At 43.2% G+C, this 24,288-nt stretch overlaps 1 protein-coding gene across 4 annotated transcripts in view; it reads right to left on the bottom strand.

The window, feature by feature from the left end:
* The window catches only part of dnmt3a (DNA methyltransferase 3 alpha), a 200,699-nt gene that overhangs the window by 112,944 nt on the left and 63,467 nt on the right, over window positions 1-24,288 (bottom strand). For all 4 annotated transcript variants that reach the window (XM_062968931.1, XM_062968945.1, XM_062968934.1 and 1 more), the window contains exon 3: window positions 18,455-18,562. In XM_062968931.1, the coding sequence (XP_062825001.1) occupies window positions 18,455-18,562 (108 nt within the window). The remainder of the gene's footprint in view (window positions 1-18,454; window positions 18,563-24,288) is intronic.

Below are 24,288 nucleotides of genomic sequence, written 5' to 3'. Positions count from 1 at the left end.
CATCTAGATGATCTCATAAGGCCGTAGCTAAGCAAAGAGACCTTCAAAGACCATCTAGACGGTCTCATAAGGCCATAGGTAAGCAAAGAGACCTCCAAAGACCATCTAGACGGTCTCATAAGGCCATAGGTAAGCAAAGAGACCTCCAAAGTCCATCTAGATGATCTCATAAGGCCGTAGCTAAGCAAAGAGACCTTCAAAGACCATCTAGATGGTCTCATAAGGCCATAGGTAAGCAAAGAGACCTCCAAAGACCATCTAGATGATCTCATAAGGCCGTAGCTAAGCAAAGAGACCTCCAAAGACCAGGTAGACTTAGGTCAACCTTAAGTCTGAAGTTTAGGACAGGGGCCAGGTCAATGACATTGGAGGGCCGCATTCGGCCCACGGGCCTTAGTTTGGGGACCCCTGGTCTGGAGGATTGTTGGAGTTGCGATCCCTATTGTGACATTGTGGCCTGCAAGTGTGGAAAGTCCAACACATCTGAAGGGCACCAAGTTGGGGAGGGCAGCGTGGTGCAGCAGGACAGGTGAAGGCAACGGCTTCTTTGCCAGATACTCTGCTGATGTATTTATGACTCTCTCTCTCTGGGCAACTCACAACAAACAAGCACAGAACAATTTAAAGGCAGCTTCCTGATCCCTGCATTTCAATAGATATGAGAAAACGCAGATATACAGTAAAGTCTCACTTATCCAAGATAAACGGGCCGGCAGAAGCTTGGATAAGCAAATATCTTGGATAATAAGGAGGGATTAAGGAGAAGCCTATTAAACATCAAATTAGGTTATGATTTTACAAATTAAGCACCAAAACATCATGTTAGACAACGAATTTGGCAGAAAAAGTAGTTCAATACGCAGTAATGTTATGTTGTAATTACTGTATTTACAAATCTAGCACCAAAATATCATGATATATTGAAAACATTGACTACCAAAATGGCTTGGATTATCCAGAGGCTTGGATAAGCGAGGCTTGGATTAGTGAGACTCTACTGTATATCTTTTCTTATTTATCTATATCTGGTGCCATTACAATTAACCTTTTTATTATCTTTCTAAAGTAAAGTAGCAGAACTTAACCTTAAATCAACATCATCACTTGTTCTTCTTTCAAATAGTTCTTTATCAAGTTCCAGTCCGTTTTGTTTTTTTATCGGTTTGCCATAGTTGTTTTTCATTAGATACGTCAACCTATCCATATTCATTATCTCCAGTGTCTTATTTATCCAACAGTTTAATTCCGGAGTTTCTTTCCTTTCCCAAAATTTTGCATACGTCAACCTTGCTGCTGTAATAAGATAATTGAATAACATCTCTTTGTTTTTGTCTTTTTCTATGTTAAGCATCCCTAGGAGAAAATATTATGGGTCCACATTAATGTGGACTTCTTGGACTCCTCTTGATGGGACCAGGCAGGAGAAGACAAGGAGAAGAAGTTTGGTCATAGAGACCCCAATGCCTCGCTGAAGTTTGCGTTCCTTCCAGAGCCCTTGTTCCAGTGGGGTTACCCTAAAGTAGGGGTCCCCAAACTAAGGCCAAAAGCGGACCTCCAAGGTCATTGATCTGGCCCATGTCCTAAACTTTAGACTTAGGGTTGACTTAAGTCTACCTGGTCTTTGGAGGTCTCTTTGCTTAGCTATGGCCTTATGAGATCATCGAGATGGTCTTTGAAGGTCTCTTTGCTTAGCTATGGCCTTATGAGACCATCTAGATGGCTTTTGGAGGTCACTTTCCTTACCTATGGTCCTATGAAACCATCTAAGTGGTCTTTGAGGGTCCTTTTCCTTATCTATGGTCTTCTTATGTGATCTTTTAGATGGCCTTTGAGGGTCGCTTTCCTTAGCGATGGACTTATGAGACCTTCTAGATGGTCTTTGGAGATCTCTATGGTCCTATGAGATAGTCAAGATCGGGGGTCCCTGAACTAAGGCCCATGGGCCGGATGCGGCCCTCCAAGGTCATTTACCTGGCCCCTGTTGACCTAAGTCTGAAATGACTTGAAGGCACACAACAACAGCAATCCCAATTTTAAACTATTTCATCACAGTCTGGCCCCCCAACAGTCTGAGGGACCATGAACTGGCCCTCCACTTAAAAAGGTTGAGGACCCCTGCTCTAAATGTTATGGAGATGCCCCTCAGGGTCCTTGACCCACACGAAGCCCTGGGTCTATGGGGGGGGGGCAGGTGCACCATCTTAAACTGGGCAGCTCCATGGTGAGGCCTGAGAAAAGACACATAAAGGACCCCCACTTCTCTCTTTCTCTTCAAAGGAGACTTTTGGCACCTTCTGGTCCTCAACGAGCCATTTGCTCCCTCCTTGTAAAAGACCAAACCTGCCATGGGGTAAAGAATGACCATTTGGCGGTCAGTAGGGGGTCAATGGGCAACGCCAAATGGCCCTTCACCCCAGTGCAGACCCCCCCCCCCTTGCCCTTCACTTTCAAGGAGGCCCATGGAGTCATCGTGGCTGATTCACTTAGAGCAGGCTTGGGCAAACCTCGGCCCTCCAGGTGTTTTGGAATACAACTTCCACCATTCCTAACAGTCTACCACCTCCACCAAGAGAAAACCCACTCAGGAAACCCACAGTCAAAGTACCCCTGACAGATGGCCATCCACCCTGTTTAAAAGTTTCCAAGGAAGAGCTTCCACTAGACTGCGAGGCAGAGGGTTCCACTGTTGAACAGCTCTTCCTATGGTCAGGAAATTCTTCCTAATGCATAGATGGAATCTCTTGGACAGGAGACATGACAGCCACATATAAACATATTATGGGAAATCCTAGGGAGGAGAGAGCAGGCTTTGTTTCTGCTGCCCTGGAGACTAGGATGCAATGGAACAATGGCTTTCAACGACAGGGAAGGAGATTCCACCTGAATGTGAGGAAAAGAGAGAGCTGTTCAGCAGTGGAACTCTCTACCTTGAACCCTGTCTGCACAGGGTTCCCTACTTTGCACTTTAACAACACAACCACCCCCAGAAACCCAAGCAGGAGGAGGAGGTCTGTGGATCCCAAACTGGCCTGGCCATAGGTCAAGCCACAAACCCGCTGGCCATCACTCCCAAAATAACTTCCCTCCGCCTCCCACTCACATCACCAAGCTCCTGGCAAGAGAGGAAGAGAAAAGGGTTGGGAGGTGGACGACTCTGGGGAGATGTGTTGTCAAAGGCTTTCATGGCCAGGATCACAGGGTTGTTGTGTGTTTTCTGGGCTGTCTGGCCATGTTCCAGAAGCATTCTCTCCTGACGTTTCGCCTACATCTATGGCAAGCATCCTCAGAGGTTGGGAGGTATATGAAGAAACTAAGCAAGGAAGGTTTATATATCTGTGGAAGATCCTGAGTGGGGAAAATAACTCTTGTCTCTTAGAGGCCAATGTGAATGTTGCAATTAATCACCTTCATTAGCATTAAATGGCCTTTCCAGCCTCACATCGTGGCCTGGGGGAATCCTTTGTTCAGAGTCATTAGCTCTTGTCTGTTGGAGAAATGCTCGACCACTCCAACAACTCCATACCTCACAACCTCTGAGGATGCCTGCCATAGATGTGGGCGAAACGTCAGGAGAGAATACTTCTGGAACAAGGCCAGACAGCCCGGAAAACATACAACAACCCTGTGACCACAGGCTCATCGTATTTACAACCGCCTGGAACGCAACCTCTTAAGACACAGAAATGTTGGACCACTCCAACAACTATCATGTCAGACGACACAGAGAAGCCATTGAAACCCACAAGCATGTGGACAACTTCAACAGAAAGGAGGAAACCATGAAAATGAACAAAACGAGTATTAAAAAACTCTAAAATCAGAACAGTAAATAAGAAGCAACACTCTGAGACATGGGAACTAGGGGCAGCTAACAAAGGATGCCCCCAGGCAGAAAGTAGCCAGTAGATGAAGCCATTCAATGCAAATTAAGGTGATTAACTCCTCACCCTGGACTTCCCACATTCCTTGCTTAGTTTTCTCCATACCTCACAACCTCTGAGGATGCCTGCCATAGATGTGAGCGAAACGTCAGGAGAGAATATTTCTGGAACATAGCCATACAGCCCGGAAACATACAACAACCCTGTGATCCCGGACATGAAAGCCTTCAAAAACACATTACTCCAACAACTATCATGTCAACTACAAGCATGTGGACAACTTCAACAGAAGGGAGGAAACCATGAAAATGAACAAAATCTTGCTATCAGTATTAAAAAAAACTCTAAATTCAGGACATTAAAAGAAGAGCAACACTCTAAAAACAGAAGAATTCCAGACAGGAATCAATCAGGGGCAGCTAACGACTCTGAACAAAGGATTCACCCAGGCCAGGTGGTGAGGCTGGAAAGGCCATTTAATGCTAATTGAGGTGATCAATTACAACAGGGGTCCCCAAACTAAGGCCCGGGGGCCGGATGTGGCCCTCCAAGGTCATTTACCTGGCCCCCGTCCTCAGTTTTATAATATAATATTTTATATCATTTTAAATAATATAATATAATATATTGTATATACATATAATATTGATAATATTATGTTATACAATATAATACTGATAATAACATCATATAATAATATTAATTATATGTTCTATATTACATATAATATTACAGTATAGTGGTATAGTTCAATATAGTAATATATAATGCTAATATTGTGCTATGCTAATAATATAATATATTGTATGTACATACACTGCTCTGAGTCCCCTTCGGGGTGAGAAGGGCGGGATATAAATGTAGTAAATAAATGTAGTAAATGAATAAATGAATAATTTTAGACTTAGGCTCGCCCAAAGTGAAATGACTTGAAGGCACACAACAACAACAATCCTAATTAACTTGACTATCTCATTGGCCAGTAACAGGCCCACACTTTCCATTGAAATCCTGATAGGTTTATGCTGGTTACAATTATTTTCATTTTTAAATATTGTATTGTTCTTTCATTGTTGTTGTTGTTTTGCACTACAAATAAGACACCTGCAGTGTCCATAGGAATTTATTCGGGTTTTTTTTGTAATGATAATTCGGCCCCTCCACAGTCTCAAGGATTGTGAACCGGCTCTCTGCTTTAAAAGTTTGAGGACCCCTGAATCACAACATTCACACCGGCCTCCAACAAAGAGTTCTTTCTCCCACCCTGGACTTTCCACAGATGTATAAATCTTCCTTGCTTAGTTTCTCCACAACCTGAGGGGATGCCTGCCATAGATGTGGCTGAAACGTCAGGAGAGAATGCTTCTGGAACATGGCCAGGCAGCCCAGAAAATACACAACGACTCTAGAGAGACCAGCACCATGCACAGCTTTGTGGCTGAAACCCCATGGTTGCTTTGCTTCACCCAGTTCTGCTTCTTCTGTGGGTGGTGGTCTCTCGCCCTCTCCTGCACCCGGACCCATTTCGGCACAGCGAGCGAGTGCGGCACGTTTCCAAAGAAGGGGAATTCCCCCTCCGCTCCCCCACCATCACAACAATAACGCACACGACAAAGGGCGGAAAAAAGCGGCACCCGAGGCAACCAGAAGGCTGGGTCATGCGTGGGACAGAGAGAGGAAGGCAGCTATGTTTGCTTTTCAGAATACCTACTGTCCTGGTTGGCTTATATTTGGGTCAGCTTATACTTGAGAATATATGGTACATTTATTATTTTTCTCTATTATTATTGGTATTATTACATTTATTATTTTCTCTGTTATTGTTGCTACTACCCTGTTTCCCCGAAAATAAGACATCCCCGAAAAATAAGACCTAGTAGAAGTTTTGCTGAATTGCTAAATATAAGGCCTCCCCCGAAAGTAAGACCTAGCAGAGTTTTTGTTTGGAAGCATGCCCAGCGCCTGCCAAACAGAACACCAGAGCATTCAGGATTGGTAAATGTACATACTAGTTGGACATGGAAATAATTGTACAGTAGAGTCTCACTTATCCAACATAAACGGGCCGGCAGAATGTTGGATAAGCGAATATGTTGGATAATAAGGAGGCATTAAGGAAAAGCCTATTAAACATCAAATTAGGTTATGATTTTACAAATTAAGCACCAAAACATCATGTTAGACAACAAATTTGGCAGAAAAGGTAGTCCAATACACAGTAATGCTATGTAGTAATTACTGTATTTATTAATTTAGCACCAAAATATCACGATATATTGAAAACATTGACTACAAAGATGCGTTGGATAATCCAGAACGTTGGATAAGCGAGTGTTGGATAAGTGAGACTCTACTGTAGTAACAAGAACTTCTTGATAGGATTCACAGTTTGTCTGGTTATGCTGGTTTGTGATGACAACTACTGTACAGTATATAATAAATGTTCATTTTTTTGTTCAACAATAAATGTGAATTCTTCTTCATGGAAAAAATAAGACATCCCCTGAAAATAAGACCTAGCACATCTTTGGGAGCAAAAATTAATATAAGACACTGTCTTATTTTTGGGGAAATACGGTATTACATTTATTTTGCTCTATTTTTTATTATTATTAATACATTTATTATTTCACTCTGATCTTATTATTATTATTGCATTTATTATTTTCCTATATTTATTATTATTATTATTACATGTATTATTTTACTCTATTATTATTAAAAGGATACATAAGCACATTTACATTGAAGAAGATGAGAATAATGATTTGATCAGAGTTGGACAGTCTTATCTTAAATTTGAGCTTGATGTAAATATTCAAAAATGTTTAACCTACTGAAATTAATGTCATTTTATTGGTACAGTAGAGTCTCACTTATCCAACATAAACGGGCCGGCAGAACACTGGATAAGCGAATATGTTGGATAATAAGGAGAGATTAAGAAAAAGCCTATTAAACATCAAATTAGGTTATGATTTTACAAATTAAGCACCAAAACATCATGTTATACAACAAATTTGACAGAAAACGTAATTCAATACGCAGTAATGTTATGTAGTAATTGCTGTATTTACGAATTTAGCACCAAAATATCGCGATGTATTGAAAACATTGACTACAAAAATGTGTTGGATAATCCAGAACATTGGATAAGCGAGTGTTGGATAAGTGAGACTCTACTGTATTACCAAACCATGTATGGTTGATGTGCCTACTGGATCTGCAAAACCAAAACCAAAGATCAAGGGAAAGGCATGGCAAAGGGGTAAACTGAGGGCGACTGCCAAAAATGTGTTTTTAAGACTCTAGGACAGGTATGGGGAAACTTGGGCCCTCCAGGTGTTTTGTGTTGGGAATCCCCCTGGACTACTCAAGTCTAGATGTAGTCAGATAGATGATAGAGTTAGATCAGGGGTCCCCAAACTTTTAAAACAGGGGGCCAGTTCACTATTCTTCAGAGCATTGGAGGGCCGGACTATAATAATAATAATAATAACAACAATAATAATAATAATAATAATAATAAAGAGGGTTGGAAGAGACCCTTTGGGCCATTGAGTCCAATTCCCCTTCTGCCTTTGTGCACCAAAAGCACAAGCAACGCACCCCTGACAGATGGCCACCCAGTGTCAATGTTAATAACAACAACAACAATAATAATAATAATAACAAAGAGAGTTGGAAGAGACCCCTTAGACCGTTTAGTCCAACCGCCTTCTGCCTTTGTGCACCAAAAGCACAAGCAAAGCACCCCGATAGATGGCCACCCAGCGTCAATGTTAATAAATAATAATAATAATAATAATAATAATAATAATAATAATAATAATAATAATAATAATAATAAAGATTGAACTTCAAAGACTCTGGCAGAAACCAGTGCAGGTGGTCCCGGTGGTGATGGGCACACTGGGTGCCATGCCAAAAGATCTCAGCCGGCATTTGGAAACAATAGACATTGACAAAATTACGATCTGTCAACTGCAAAAGGCCACCCGACTGGGATCTGTGCGCATCATCCGAAAATACATCACACAGTCCTAGACACTTGGGAAGTGTTCGACTTGTGATTTTGTGAAATGAAATCCAGCATGTCTATCTTGTATGCTGTGTCATACAATAAAATAATAATAATAATAATAATAATAATAATAATAATAATAATAATAATAATAATAATAATAATAATAATGGTTGTAAGAGAAGAAGAGACCCCTTACGTCCTTTAACCCAACCCCCTTCTGCCCTTGTGTCGTGGGGGCCGGATAAATAGTTTCAATGGGCCGCATCCGGCCCCCGGGCCTTAGTTTGGGGACCCCTGAGTTAGACTGAGGGAATCCTTTCCCTGTTTCCAAAGCATGCCTAGACAGGCTTTACACATCCCTTACTTTGAAGTTAGCAGAAATGTGAATCTCCAGGGACACTAACTTCCCATTGGTCAGAATGTCTTTTATGGCCCCAATAAACTGGACCATGAGGTTCTTCTCCCTTTGTTCCTCTAGCTAATAAGAAGCATCTCACCATCTCTCCAGGCAAGATGTAACTATGTAGATGTTTGTTATTTTTCCTTTCTTATTTTTCCTTAGAAACCAGTCTAGAGTAGACTAGATAGCTCCCAAGCCTTTCTATCTACAATGGAATTCTTTTTAGAATCATAGAATCGTAGAGTTTGAAGAGACCTCATGGGCCATCCAGTCCAACCCCATTCTGCCAAGAAGCAGGAAATCACATTCAAAGCACCCCCGACAGATGGCCATCCAGCCTCTATTCATTTACCTGAATAAATTGGTTTTTTTTTTTATTTTTACTGAGACTCTGCACTCCATTGCCATCGTAAGTTGAAAGGCTTCTCTTTGCTCACCCCGTGTAAGTAACTGTTGTAATTGAAAGCTTTTGCTAATCTGCTGCATTTTGGTGGAATCTCCCCCAGAGAGGGTTAAATTGCGTCCAACTGCTCAGAGATTACCACAACATCTTGGACTTCAACTCCCACAATTCCTAACAGCCAGGATGGCCACTGTATCTGCAAAACCAAAGCCCAACCCTGAATCGGCTGCAACAACATCAGATCTTTTTTTCTCTCCCCACACAGAACAATCCATCCTGGATCCCATACTATCTGTGGGCAAGGAGACCAACACAACCAACAAAAAGAGCGACAGAACAGGGCTGCCTTCACGAGCAGCATCAGGCCAAAGAGAGTTCAGACCTTTTTACATTGTTCTACCCACATTCGCCCCTTTCGCTTCCTGTACGCCTGACTTCCCCAGCCTTTCCGTTCTCACAGAAAAAAAGGGGCTGAGAGGTGGACGGCCACATTGGGAAGTCAGACTGGGCTTGGGTTGCTCTCCTGCACCTAGAAACAAACCGTGCCAGGTCCAGGTATCAGAAAGTAATAATGGCCAGAGACAGACCCAGCTTGAAGTATTTAGAGAGGCAAGAGAGGAAACAGACCATGTCGAAAACGAGAAGACAAACCCAACGCTGGAAGGAGAAGTTCCAAATGTGTGTTGCTGCTGATGTTGCGGACAAGAAGGAACTGACATATAGTGGCATGGAGAGTGGGTGGAGTGACCACCAAAAATGTATTATTAGCACTCTAGCACGGCTAGGCTGTTAGGAATTGTGGGAACTGATGTGAAAGATCGTAGATGAATAGAAGCTCCTATGTCCCCCTGAACCAAAGTCACCCTGCAGGGTAACGATGTGCCACTCAGCTTTGTAGAACAATTAACCGGAACTTTAATGACTTCAAAATGGTCAAACAGAGCAGTAATATTTACAATATTATCTTTGATTGTTTATAGAGAACAGTAGGAAAAATAGTTGTTTTAAAGTCCATAGAATTGCCTCAGTGCCTTAGAAACAACAGGGCCTCTGAGAGCCGGCAGCCTTCTTCTCTCCTGGCCGTTTCCAGTCGGCATACACCTGCTTCCCATGGGCAGACTTGTGACAAACAGGGCAGGCATATTCAGTAGTCCACTAAGACAAGGCCAAGGCTGATGTTCTAGAATTGTCTCAGTGCCTTAGAATTAACAGGGCCTCTGAGAGCCGGCAGCCATCTTCTCTCCTGGCCGTTTCCAGTCAGCATACACCTGCTTTGCATGGCAGACTTGTGACAAACAGGGCAGGCATATTCAGTAGTCCACTAAGACAAGGCCAAGGCTGATGTTCTAGAATTGTCTCAGTGCCTTAGAATTAACAGGGCCTCTGAGAGCCGGCAGCCATCTTCTCTCCTGGCCGTTTCCAGTCAGCATACACCTGCTTTGCATGGCAGACTTGTGACAAACAGGGCAGGCATATTCAGTAGTCCACTAAGACAAGGCCAAGGCTGATGTTCTAGAATTGTCTCAGTGCCTTAGAATTAACAGGGCCTCCGAGAGCCGGCAGCCATCTTCTCTCCTGGCCGTTTCCAGTCAGCATACACCTGCTTTGCATGGCAGACTTGTGACAAACAGGGCAGGCATATTCAGTAGTCCACTAAGACAAGGCCAAGGCTGATGTTCTAGAATTGTCTCAGTGCCTTAGAATTAACAGGGCCTCTGAGAGCCGGCAGCCATCTTCTCTCCTGGCCGTTTCCAGTCAGCATACACCTGCTTTGCATGGCAGACTTGTGACAAACAGGGCAGGCATATTCAGTAGTCCACTAAGACAAGGCCAAGGCTGATGTTCTAGAATTGTCTCAGTGCCTTAGAATTAACAGGGCCTCTGAGAGCCGGCAGCCATCTTCTCTCCTGGCCGTTTCCAGTCAGCATACACCTGCTTTGCATGGCAGACTTGTGACAAACAGGGCAGGCATATTCAGTAGTCCACTAAGACAAGGCCAAGGCTGATGTTCTAGAATTGTCTCAGTGCCTTAGAATTAACAGGGCCTCCGAGAGCCGGCAGCCATCTTCTCTCCTGGCCGTTTCCAGTCGGCATACACCTGCTTTGCATGGCAGACTTGTGACAAACAGGGCAGGCATATTCAGCAGTTGAGTCAAACAAGGCCAGGGCTGATGTTCTTATAAGTTTTAGGTGTACACCCCATGCACTGCCAGTAAGTTTCCAGAGGACGTTATTGCGTGCGGCTACTTTGTCCTTGGTGTTCATGCAATATTTTCTAAATGTTAGTGTTTGATCTAAGGAGATACCAAGATATTTAGGATGGAAACAGTGTTCGAGCTCTTGGCCTTCCCAGTTAACTTTCAGTTTCACTATTATGTAAGTGGAAAGCACACACTTGTGTCTTGTCAGGGTTAGACTTAAGGTGGTTCTCTTTGTACAGTAGAGTCTCACTTATCCAACACTCGCTTATCCAACGTTCTGGATTATCCAATGCATTTTTGGAGTCAATGTTTTCAATATATCGTGATGTTTTGCTGCTAAATTCGTAAATACAGTAATTACTACATAGCATTACTGCGTATTGAACTACTTTTTCTGTCCAATTTGTTGTATAGCATGATGTTTTGGTGCTGAATTTGTAAAACCATAACCTAATTTGATGTTTAATAGGTTTTTTCTTGATCTCTCCTTATTATCCAACATATTCACTTATCCAACGTTCTGCCGGCCCGTTTAGCTTGGATAAGTGAGACTCTACTGTAATTTGATTTGAAACTGTTTCTGTTCTGCTGCTGGAGAACTGGTTTGAACAAGTTTTTGTTCAGTGTGAATCTGTGTGGTGACTGAGTACTGCCTGGGGAAGATGGCTCTGTACTCAGAGAGTCCTTGCTATTTCTGAGGCCTTGTTTGCTACTGGGAAAAGAGGATGAAGAACCAGGACTGTATTCTTCACTGAAGCAGATTTATGGACTGAAAAAGGACTGTTTACGACTGCTGGGTTTCTGTAAGCAATCAGAGGGACCATTGTGAATACCATTGTGCTTTGGATCTCTTGGAATTAGTAAAGTTCTTGTATTATTTGTTCTGCAAATCTGAGCGGTGCGTCATTGTTCTGCAGGGTGACTCTGGGCTCATGGGCACACGTAAGAGCTTCCGTTTACCATCTACTGTCAGGGTATTGTGAATTGTGTGAAATGTTAAAATCAATCTGGGTTGTTAGAAATGCCTTCTGTTAGTTTTCGGCAAGGCATTTCAGTAGTTATGGAGTTAATGGGAAACTGCTATGATTGACGTATCACAGGACCAATGGAGTCAAGTTTGTTTGACTGGGACTTCCTTCTTGGTCTGTGGAATGCAGGGGAGTGTCTTATCTCCGGAGTTCGGCTTGAGCATTCGCTGAAGATGGACTATGAATGCTATGCTCTGAAGCCGAGAAATGCAAACTGTAAATAGACATGTAAATAAAGTTAATCAACAGTTGGACTTCGTCTGCTGGAGTGTTTGTTTGACCAGTGCTGTTTCTCAGCATGGGAATACAGTCTGGAGAAGGAGGTGAGACCGAGATGATGAATTTTGGAATCCACTCCGCCTCCCATCATCCCCTGTCATCTACAATGCGCAACACGAAAGAACAATACAATATTTAAAAATAAGAACAATTTTAACCCACATAAACCTACCAGGATTTCAATGGGAAGTGTGGGCCTGCTTCTTGCTGATGAGATAGTCAAGTTAATTAGGATGGTTGTTGTTGTTAATGTTGTTGTTGTTGTTAATGTTGTTATTGTGTGCCTTCAAGTCATTTCAGACTTAGGGTGAGCCTAAGTCTAAAACCGAGTGCGGGGGCCGGATAAATGACCTTGGAGGGCCGCATGTGGCCCCCTGGCCTTAGTTTGGGGACCCCTGATATCGAGGACTGGCTGTGTTCCTCTAGCCTTGGAAGGAAACAGAGGGTAAGTTTTTCTGCCCCGTTTTCTTCCACTGGGCCTCCTTTCACATCTGCACCAGGCACAGCGAAATGTGCCGATATGTATAAACACACACTGCTCTTCCTGCTTCACGCCTAGGCCTTCCGGAGTCTTTCTGGGCCGGCCTCTTAAATACACAAAGGTGGAGAGAAGAAAGAGCGGCTGCGAGATCTCCGCTTGCTCTGTGCCTTTGCAACAGCTTCACAGGAGCGCAAAAGTCCGGGCATTTCTCCCCTCCGCCGTCCCGGCTCAATCCAGTTCCAAAGGCATTCACGGATGGCAGCGCAGCCGGCGGCCACCCTCCCACCCTTCCCGAAGGGTTTTTGCAGCAGGTGGCCGCCAGCCAGCTTGCCTCTTTCCTCCCGGGCAAGCCCTGCCAAGGATCAGGTTGCAGCTGCGCAAGGCCAGCCGAGAAGGAGGGAGAGGGAAAGAGAGGAACCGAATGCATACGAAGCAAAGGCCGGCGTTCCCACGGCCCGCTTGGCCCGGCCGACGGTTGGGAAAGAACGCCCCGCAGCTCCACAGCTGCACTCGCAGACACGGCCCAAAGCGGCTGTGAGAAACTGCAAAGAGACCCGCGGAAATGGAGAACACGGGGTGGTTTTGATTTGTTCATCAAAAAAATACAACTATTGCCCTTTTATATACATGAGGAATGTCTGCAAAGTTTAGCCTTCTATTTGGAAGACGTCCTCAGTCCCTTCGGGGTGAGAGGTGCTTCTTAGAAATAATAATAATAATAATAATAATAATAATAATAATAATAATAATAATAATAAAAACAAAAACCAGTACAAGAAAACCGCACTACAAACTAGAGATGACAGCTGGCACAACAAAACACTGCATGGAAAGTTCCTTGACAAAATTGAAGGAAAAGCTGATAAGGAGAAGACCTGGCTCTGGCTCACGAATGGGACCCTGAAGAAGGAGACAGAAGGCCTGATCCTTGCAGCCCAGGAGCAAGACATCAGGACAAAGGCAATTAAGGCCAAGATCGAAAAATCAGCTGATGACCAAATGCAGACTGCGCAAGAAAGCTGACGAAACCATTGATCATATCCTCAGCTGCTGTAAGAAAATCGCTCAGACAGACTACAAACAGAGGCACAACTATGTGGCCCAAATGATTCATTGGAACTTATGCCTCAAGTACCACCTCCCAGCAGCAAAGAACTGGTGGGATCACAAACCTGCAAAAGTCTTGGAAAATGAACACGCAAAGATACTGTGGGACTTACGAATCCAGACTGACAAAGTTCTGGAACACAACACACCAGACATCACAGTTGTGGAAAAGAACAAGGTTTGGATCATTGATGTCACCATTCCAGGTGACGAAAAACAACAGGAAAAACTCAGCCGCTCTCAGGACCTCAAGATTGAACTTCAAAGACTCTGGCAGAAACCAGTGCAGGTGGTCCCGGTGGTGATGGGCACACTGGGTGCCGTGCCAAAGGATCTCAGCTGGCATTTGGAAACAATAGACATCATCATCATCATCATCATCATCATCATTCTGTTGATCATTATTATTGTATGACACAGCAAACAAGATAGATATGCTGGATTTCGTATCACAAAATCACAAGTCAAACACTTCCCAAGTGTCTAGGATTGTGTGATGTATTATCATTATCATTATTATTATGATTATTGACACAATGTCATAGCAAATGAGATATATATATATGCTGTATTTCGTATCACAAAATCATAAGTCAAACACTTCCCAAGCGTTTAGGACTGTGTGAAGTATTTTCGCATTATGCATATTATTATTATTATTATTATTTTATTGTATGACACAGCAAACAAGATAGACATGCTGGATTTCGTATCACAAAATCACAAGTCAAGCACTTCCCAAGTGTCTAGGACTCTGTGATGTGATGTATTATTATTAGTATTATTATTATTATTATTATTTTGTTATTGTATGACACAGCAAACAAGGTAGACATGCTGGACTTCGTATCACAAAACCACAAGTCGAACACTTCCCAAATGTCTAGGACTATGTGATGTATTATTATTATTATTATTATTATTATTATTATTATTATTATTATTATTATTTTATGACACAGCAAACAAGATAGATATGCTGGATTTCATACCACAAAATCACAAGTCGAACACTTCCCAAGTGTCTAGGACTGTGTGATGTATTTTCGGATGATGCGTGCAGATCCCAGCAGGGTGGCCTTTTGCAGTTGGCAGATCGTGATTTTGTCAGTGTCTATTGTCTCCAATTGCCGGCTGAGATCTTTTGGCACGGCACCCAGTGTACCCATCACCACCGGGACCACCTGCACTGGTTTCTGCCGGAGTCTTTGAAGTTCAATCTTGAGGTCCTGATAGCGGCTGAGTTTTTCCTGTTGTTTTTTGTCAATGCGACTGTCACCTGGGATGGCAACATCAATGATCCAAACCTTTTTCTTTTCCACAACTGGGATGTCTGGTGTGTTGTGTTCCAGAGCTTTGTCAGTCTGGATTCGGAAGTCCCACAGTATCCAGCTCCATCATTGTTTGGGTTCATAGTGCGCTCTGGATAGAGGTGAACTACAACTCCTATAAATCCACCCAAAGACCTCCAGTATTTTTTGTTAGTCGTGGGGTTTTGTGTGCCAAGTTAGTTCCAGGTCGATCATTGGTGGAGTTCAGAGTGCTTTTAGATTGCAGGTGAACTATACATCCCAGTCCCTGAAACTCCTGTCAATCATGGAAAACCCAAACCTCTCTAGTATATTCAGTTGCTGATCAACAGTATATTCTGTTTGCTCTGTGACATAGAAAAGAACAGGAAAGGGTTAAGGGAGAGGCAGTGGGTGGAGTCATGCAAATTCCATACCAATGGAGAGAGAGTCAGAAACACTGGGATGTCTGTGGTGGAGGAAGAAGAGAAAATCTAGGATGGAATTGTCCCCGTCTGAAAGCCTTGACTTGGGTGGTGTTCGTGGAGGAGATTGACAGGGCTCTTGGACATGTTCACGGCGCTCACTATAACCTGCAATGCCATTGGTGTCTCCAGAGCTGTGGGAGCTGTGGCTGTTTGTGGAGGCAGGAGTGGACACCCCAACCACATACCTAAATACATATGTTCACTTTTATTATGTGTATAGATTATGTGTTACTCCTGCACTTAAGAATTCTGAACAATCCCCACCCAATGATGCAACAATGCACCCAGGAATGCTCCCCTTACACTACTTCCTTTTGGCTCTGCCACATAACAGCACATGTTTTGGCTCAACTGTTGAGCTCGCCTGGGACACACAGCCCAAAGCAGCCTCACTCCAACATGAAATACAAAATATCATGAGAATAAAAATGACAAACACATGAACATTCCAGGCAGGAATGAGATGCTCCCATACTGCGCATCAATTGAATTTCCAGGGAGGAGGGTCGCATAAAGGAACGCATGAACATGGAAAAACCTTATGCGCGTGAACATGGAAAAGCATTGCCAAAGCATCTCCCAGCATCGGCATGAACACGAAAAAGTGTCTCCCAGCATCGGCCTGAACACAAAGAAAACTTATGCGCATGAACACAGAAAAGCATCCTCCAGCATCGGCATGAACACGAAAAAATGCACATGAACACAGAAAAGCGTCCCCTAGCATCGGTATGAACACGAAAAAACCTTATGCGCATGAACACAGAAAAGCGTCCCGCAGCATTGGTATGAACATGAAAAAACCTTATGCGCATGAACACAGAAAAGTGTCCCCCACCATTGGTATGAACACGAAAAAACCTTATGCGCATGAACACAGAAAAGCGTCCCCCAGCATCGGCCTGAACACAAAGAAAACTTATGCGCATGAACACAGAAAAGCATCCTCCAGCATCGGCATGAACACGAAAAATCCTTGTGCGCGTGAACACAGAAAAGCGTCCCCAGCATCGGCATGAACACGAAAAAACCTTATGCGCATGAACACAGAAGAGTGTCCCCTAGCATTGGTGTTCGCACACACTCACACATTCCTGAATCCCAACCACGTGATCCTTTAGGAAGCCAAGCGCACGAACGCTTTCTTGCAAGAGGGTCCAAACCACATCATTGCAAGTTTTCCCTGAGGGTTTCTACGAACAAGAGGCATGGTGTGCGAGCACTCCTGCCAGATGCGGCAGGCGTGTCCAAGCACGCATCCTGACAAGAGATGCATGCAGCCTGAAGACAGCCGTGTCACAGGCAGGGAAGGGGCCCCATGCACACAAGGAAAGAAGTGGAGTTGGGGAAGCACAAGGTGGGAAAGAGCACACATGTGCATGTATCCCTGCCTCCTGTGACAAGCATAAAGAAAGTGAGAGGAGTGTGTCATGCCTGTCATAGATGTGGGCAAAACGTCAGAAGGGAATACTTCTGGAATATGTCCATACAGGCCGGAAAACTCACAACAACCCTAATGGGTGACCTTGGCCAAATCACAAACTCTCCCCACCAAAAAAAAGGTTAAAATAAGTTTCTCAGAAACGACTTGAAGGCACTCACTTTGACCATAGACTACGTTGACGATAGACTACTTTGACCATGGACCACCTTGACCATAGACTACTTTGACCATGGACCACCTTGACCATAAACTACTTTGACCATGGACCACCTTGACCATAGACTACTTTGACCATGGACCACCTTGATCATGGACTACTTTGACCATGGACCACCTTGACCATAGACTACGTTGACCATAGACTACTTTGACCATGGACCACCTTGACCATAGACTACTTTGACCATGGACCACCTTGACCACACACTACTTTGACCATGGACCACCTTGACCATAGACTACTTTGACCATGGGCTACTTTGACCATAGACCACCTTGACCATGGACTACTTTGACCATGGACCACCTTGACCATAGACTACTTTGACCATGGACTACTTTGACCATGGACCACCTTGACCATAGACTACTTTGACCATGGACTACTTTGACCATGGACCACCTTGACCATAGACTACTTTGACCATGGACCACCTTGACCATAGGCTACTTTGACCATAGACTACTTTGACCATAGACCACCTTGACCATAGACTACTTTGACCATAAACTACTTTGACCATGGACCACCTTGACCATAGACTACTTTGACCATGGACCACCTTGACCATAGACTATTTTGACCATGGACCACTTTGACCATGGCCCACTTTGACCATGGCCCACTTTGACAAGGAAACCCTCTCCAACACTAGTATAAAAAGGGTTACAAACGGTTTTTGGTGAACTTTAGATCCGGTTTCGTTATTTGAGGCGCCGATTGAGTCAATTTCCCTGGACAGACCACACCAGCTCTAGTTTCTGATGCAGACCATATGCCACCCAGTCGTCGCCGTCTGCTCAACCACAGAAAACCATAGTTAATAATACCCCACATGTCTTGGTTAGGAACCACAGCTTTGAGCAAAGACTGGGACAGATGTTGTGGTCTGAACAACCTTAAGGCAGGCATGGGCCAACTTGGGCCCTCCGGGTGTTTTGGACTTCAACTCGCACAATTCCTAACAGCCGGTAGGCTGTTAGGAATTGTGCGAGTTGAAGTCCAAAACACCCGGAGGGCCCAAGTTGGCCCATGCCTGCCTTAAGTCAAGATTCCTCTGGTGGAAACCTAGCCATGTGCCATGTGCCTTCCTCCTCCTCAGGACCCACCTGTCTGCTCGTGCTCTTCCTCGGGACCCGGGACCGGCTTCCTGCCCACCAGCGCATGCGCACCCCAGCACCTCGTGACAACGTTGCGTCTACTCACCACTGGCTGCTTGCGCTTCCTGCCGGGCCGCCCTGCCTTCCTCGCCGGGATCCCCGGATCTGGCTTCTCGTCTTTGTTTCGGTTCTCGTCGGCTTCCTCTTCGCCCTGCTGCTCAGGAAGAGACGGAAAGAGAGAGGAAGGAGGGGGTGAGAAGGTGCCCAGGCACAAACCCCACTCAGGACCCAACGAGGGTTGAATGAAAAGTAATGCCTCCGCCTTCGTTACTTGGGTAAATAAAGAACAGAAGTTGGAAAACAGAGGAATTCCAGACAGGAAACAATCAGGCAATATATACAAATAACTAAACACAGCTGTCTATTCTAAACAATATCTGAAAAATATGCACCACGATAAAGGTTCAAAACATAGAACACAATATGTATATTAGAGCATCATATACATAACTAGCTGTGCCCAGCCACGCGTTGCTGTGGCAAAGTGGTGGTGGTATTGGTTAAAAATTGTTGTGTAATTTTTATTTGACGTTATTTGCATTTTTTTAATTAATTTTATTGTAAGTTATATTTTATTTATTATATTTTATTATTTTCTTGTATTATTTTTAGTTATTTTCTGTTATTATAGTATTTTATTGTATTAATTTTTTAGTGTTTATTATTATTATTTTTTTGGGTTGCTAGGAGACCAAGTTGGAGGAGCTTAGCCTTCTAACTGGCAGCAATTGGATAAAAGCAATTATTCCTCTCTCTCTAATTAGGACTTTATTTTTCTTTTCTTTTTGTTGTATCAACCTAGAGGCGTGGATGATGGGTTGTGTTGTCAAATTTTGAGGTTGGGGGGCCTGTAGTTTTGTTGTTTTGTGGGTCGCCGTGATGCCATCACTCTTTTATATATAGATATAATGTTAACAATAATACAAACGATAATACAACTGAGAACCAAATTCTGTCAGCTGTTGTGGCACACAGTCGTAACTTACAAAGATTTATAGACTGCAATCATCCAGATTTAAATGCTACACAGCCGTTTTCAGTATAAAACATAGATCAACAAGACTCCAACCAAAGTTTGTTAGCGACACAGTATGTGTACATTCAGTCTCTCCAAATGCATGTAATATGCTGTAAAACTCAATATATCAGTGTGCAAATCAATTGGCTCAAACCTGGCTTGGAATCAAAACAAATCAAAGTCTCTGTAGTCTTGGAGCAGTTCTGTAGGACTCCTCGGGATGCCTGCCACAGATATGCGGGAAACATCAGGAGAGAATGCTTCTGGAACAAGGCCATAAAGCCCGGAAAGCCCATAGCAACCTGGTATTTATTATTATTATTATTATTATTATTATTATTATTATTATTATTATTATTATTATTATGTTTATTATTATGTTTATTATTTATTTATTTATTTATTATTTTTTATTATGTTTATTATTATTTATTATTACAGTAGAGTCTCGCTTATCCAACGTAAACGGGCCGGCAGAATGTTGGATAAGCGAATATGTTGGATAATAAGGATAGATTAAGGAAAAGCCTATTAAACATCAAATCACTTTATGATTTTACAAATTAAGCACCAAAACATCATGTTATACAACAAATTTGACAGAAAAAGTAGTTCAATACACAGCAATGCTATGTAGTAATTACTGTATTTACGAATTTAGCACCAAAATATCACGATGTATTGAAAACATTGACTACAAAAATGAGTTGGATAATCCAGAACGTTGGATAAGTGAGTGTTGGATAAGTGAGACTCTACTGTATTATTATTATTATTATTATTATTATTATTATTATTATTATGTTTATTATTTATTTATTTATTTATTATTTTTATTACGTTTATTATTTTTTATTATTATTATTATTATTATTATTATTATTATTATTATTATTATTATTAACTCATGGTTATGCAGAGCCATTAAACCCCCAAAACTCAAAACCACTACACCACACCGGTCCTCGTAATTACCATTCGTTGTTTATTGTTACTAAAGGGGTGTGAAATTTGGGGGCCTCATTTAGGGGGCAGCATTGTTACTGGAGGAGCAATGGCATCCTTTTGCTGCAGACACACACCCCACGGCTAGGCATTTGCCGCAACCGAGGTGTAAATGAGGTGCCATTTCCCCACCTGATCTAGCCTTGGTGACACATTTGTTTACATTTGTTTACACATCATGCACCATGTGCCAGGACACCTGGGTACACAAATGCTTGTCTGGGAGGTGTTTCTGCCCATCTGTCCCCATTTCTTCCTCCCTTCAAGGTAAGAAAACAAAACAAAACAGCCTCTTATTAAAGTCCATTCCTCAAAGAGCTGGGATCAAACCAATGCCTCCAATTTATTTATTTACTTGTTTGTTTGTTTACTTACTACATTTATATCCCGCCCTTCTCATCCCGAAAGGGACTCAGAGAGCCTTACACATTATATGTACATACAATATTTTACATTAATAGCATAGCACAATTTTAGCATTATATGTTACTATATAAACTATACCCACTATCTATATATAGAAAATGGTAATGAAATTTCAGCCTAGGACAAAACAACAAAACTACACATTCCAGAAACACTGAACTTGGCAGCACAACCCCTCACCCATGCCTCTACGTTCATACAATAAAAAGAAAACAAAAAGAAAGTCCAATTAGAGGGAGAGGAATAACTGTTTTTATCCAATTGCTGCCAGTTAGAAGGCTAAGCTCTGCCCACTTGGTCTCCTAGCAACCTACTCAGCCCAGGGGACAGGCAGAGTTAGGCCTAGAATCATAGAATCGTAGAGTTGGAAGAGACCTCATGGGCATCCAGTCCAACCCCCTGCCAAGAAGCCTCACTTAGGCCTCTTCCACACTGCCTATAAAATGCAGATTATCTGATTTGAACTGGATTATATGGCAGTGTAGACTCAAGGCCCTTCTACACAGTTATATAACCCATTTATAATCTTATATTACCTGCTTTGAACAGGATTATCTTGACTCCACACTGCCATATAATCCACTTCAGTGTGCATTTTATACAGCTGTGTAGAAGGCCTTGAGTCTACACTGCCATATAATCCAGTTAAAATCAGGTAATCTGTATTTTATAGGCAGTGTGGAAGAGGCCCAAGTGAGGCCTAACTCTGCCTGTCCCCTGGGCTGAGTGGGTTGCTAGGAAACCAAGTCGGCAGAGCTTAGCCTTCTAACTGGCAGCAATCGGATAAAAGCAATTATTCCTCTCCCTCTAATTAGGACTTTATTTTTCTTTTCTTTTTGTTGTATGAATGTAGAAGCATGGATGAGGGGTTGTGCTGTCAATTTTTGAGGTTGTGGGGTGTTTAGTTTTGTTGTTTTGTCCGCTGCCATGATTCCATCAGATAGATAGATAGATAGATAGATAGATAGATAGATAGATAGATATTAGTATTATTCTGTATTACATCATGTGTAATACATTGTCTAAAATCTCACTGACATTTCCATGATCCAATAATTCACACTGAATTATAACACACATCTCTTGGAAACCCTTCTCGGCGGACTGCAACACTTCCAACCTCTGCCTGGCGTTTCCCAGTAGGTCTCGACAACTGGTTTCCAGTTCCCCACTTTGGGACAAGAGACCCCCCTTCCTGCTTCCCTTCTTTGGAAAAAAGAGCTGCTAAACATTAGTTATTGCTGCGAGATTGATTTTAAAGACTTTGTGCAATCAGATGTGCCGGCCGAGCGGGTTTGGGCTCCGTTTGTTGTCTGAGCCTCCTGCGCTGAAAGTTTTATGGGTATCCTGTCGATTGTGTGGTTTTCGTGAGCAACCCGCTTGCCGAGAAGAGACAGGATGTGAGTGCGGGAATAAATACGAGCAACGTCTTGCCTGTATCTTTCCTATGGTGAAGGTTTAAGCCACAGAATGGGCCAACGGGGCAAGCGGGAGGTCAGGCGCAATTCGCAAAAGAACATTTTACAGTGAGAGATAATGCAAGTGGGACTTTTTTTATTGCACAACTGCTCTGGCTACAGAAGCCGATTCCCGTGAACAGGAAGCCACTAATTATAGGAGTCGAAACCAGTTTAAAAGGGGCAAAGAGGAAACCACCCATTAATAGCACAGGAGCCGCTCAAGCCGGGCTTTTCCGGTCCACACACGAGGCAAGCTGCGGCTACAGATACACGTCTCATACAGCCACTGAGTCCTAGAGTTGGAAAGACTACAAGATCCACCCAGTCCAAAAACACCTCTGAGGCAGGAAGACACAATCAAAGCCCCCCCGACAGATGGCCATGCAGCCTTTGCTTAAAAACGTCCAGAGAAGGAGACTCCGCCAGGCTCCCAAGAAGCATATTCCACTCTCAAATAGTCCAAACTCTCATAATGGGTTGTTGTATGTTTTCCAGGCTGTCTGGCCATGTTCCAGAAGCATTCTCTCCTGGCGTTTCGCCCACATCTGTCCTCAGGCATCCTCGGAGGTTGTGAGGTATGGAGAAAAATTGAGTTAGTCATGGGGACTCTATGTGCCAAGTTTGGATCAGGTCCATCATCGGTGGAGGTCACAGTTTCCCTGGTTGTGGGTGAACTACAACTCCCAGAAAGGAAATTCAGTTCCCTAACTCAAACCCAAACCTCTCCAGTTATTAAATTTCAGCATGTCAGGTCTGTGTGCCAAGTGTGGTCCAGATCCATCTGTGTTTGGGTTCACAGTGTTCTCTGGATGTAGGTGAACTACAACTCCATCAAATCAAGGTGAATTTTCCCCCAAAGTCCTCCAGTATTTTTTTTTTCTGGTTATGGGGCCTCTGTGTGCCAAGTTTGGTCCAATTCCATATTAGGTGGAGTTCAGTGTGTTCACTGATTGCAGGTGAACTATACATCCCGGTACCTACAACTCCAAAATGTCCAGGCCGATTCTTCTCAAAACCTACCAGGGTTCAAATGTGGGCATATCGGGTCTGCATGCCAAGTGTGGTCCAGATCCATCCTTGTTTGGGTTCATAGTGCGCTCTGGATGTAGCTAAACTACATCTGACTTGGCCACGGTGGTCCACGCTCTGGTCACATCCCGGCTGGACTACTGCAATGCACTCTACGTGGGGCTGCCTTTGAAGACGGCCCGGAAGCTCCAGCTGGTGCAGCGGGCGGCAGCCAGGTTAATCACGGGAGCGGCTTACAGGGAGTGTACAACCCCCCTGCTAAGCCAGCTCCACTGGCTGCCGATATGCTACCGAGCCCAATTCAAAGTGCTGGTTTTGACCTACAAAGCCCTAAACCAGGGGTCCCCAAACTAAGGCCCGGGGTCCGGATGCGGCCCTCCAAGGGCATTTACCTGGCCCCCGCCCTCAGTTTTATAATATAATATTTTTATATCAGTTTTAATAATATAATATATTGTATATACATATAATATTGATAATAATCTTATGTTATACAATATAATACTAATAGTAATACCATATAATAATATTAATTATATGTTATATATTACATATTATATAGTAGTACTAGCTGTGCCCGGCCACGCGTTGCTGTGGCGTTGTCTGGTGGTGTTGGTGAGAAATTGTTGAGGTAGTGGTGGTACTGAATGTCTGTTGTATGGTTGTCTTTATGTTTAGTATGCACACTGAAGTGGATTATATGGCAGTGTGGAGTCAAGATAATCCAGTTCAAAGCAGATAATATAAGATTCTAAATGGGTTATATAGCTGTTTGGAAGGGCCTTGAGTCTACACTGCCATATAATCCAGTTAAAATCTGATAATCTGTGGAAGAGGCCTAAGTGAGGCCTAACTGTGCCTGTCCCCTGGGTTGAGTGAGTTGCTAGGAGACCAAGTGGGTGGAGCTTAGCCTTCAAACTGGCAGCAATTGGATAAAAACTA

Source organism: Anolis carolinensis, chromosome 1, assembly GCF_035594765.1.
Source record: "Anolis carolinensis isolate JA03-04 chromosome 1, rAnoCar3.1.pri, whole genome shotgun sequence".
NCBI classification, from domain to species: domain Eukaryota; kingdom Metazoa; phylum Chordata; class Lepidosauria; order Squamata; family Dactyloidae; genus Anolis; species Anolis carolinensis.
Note: the sequence above shows the minus strand (reverse complement) of the source record. Positions and strands in the feature narration are given on the sequence as shown.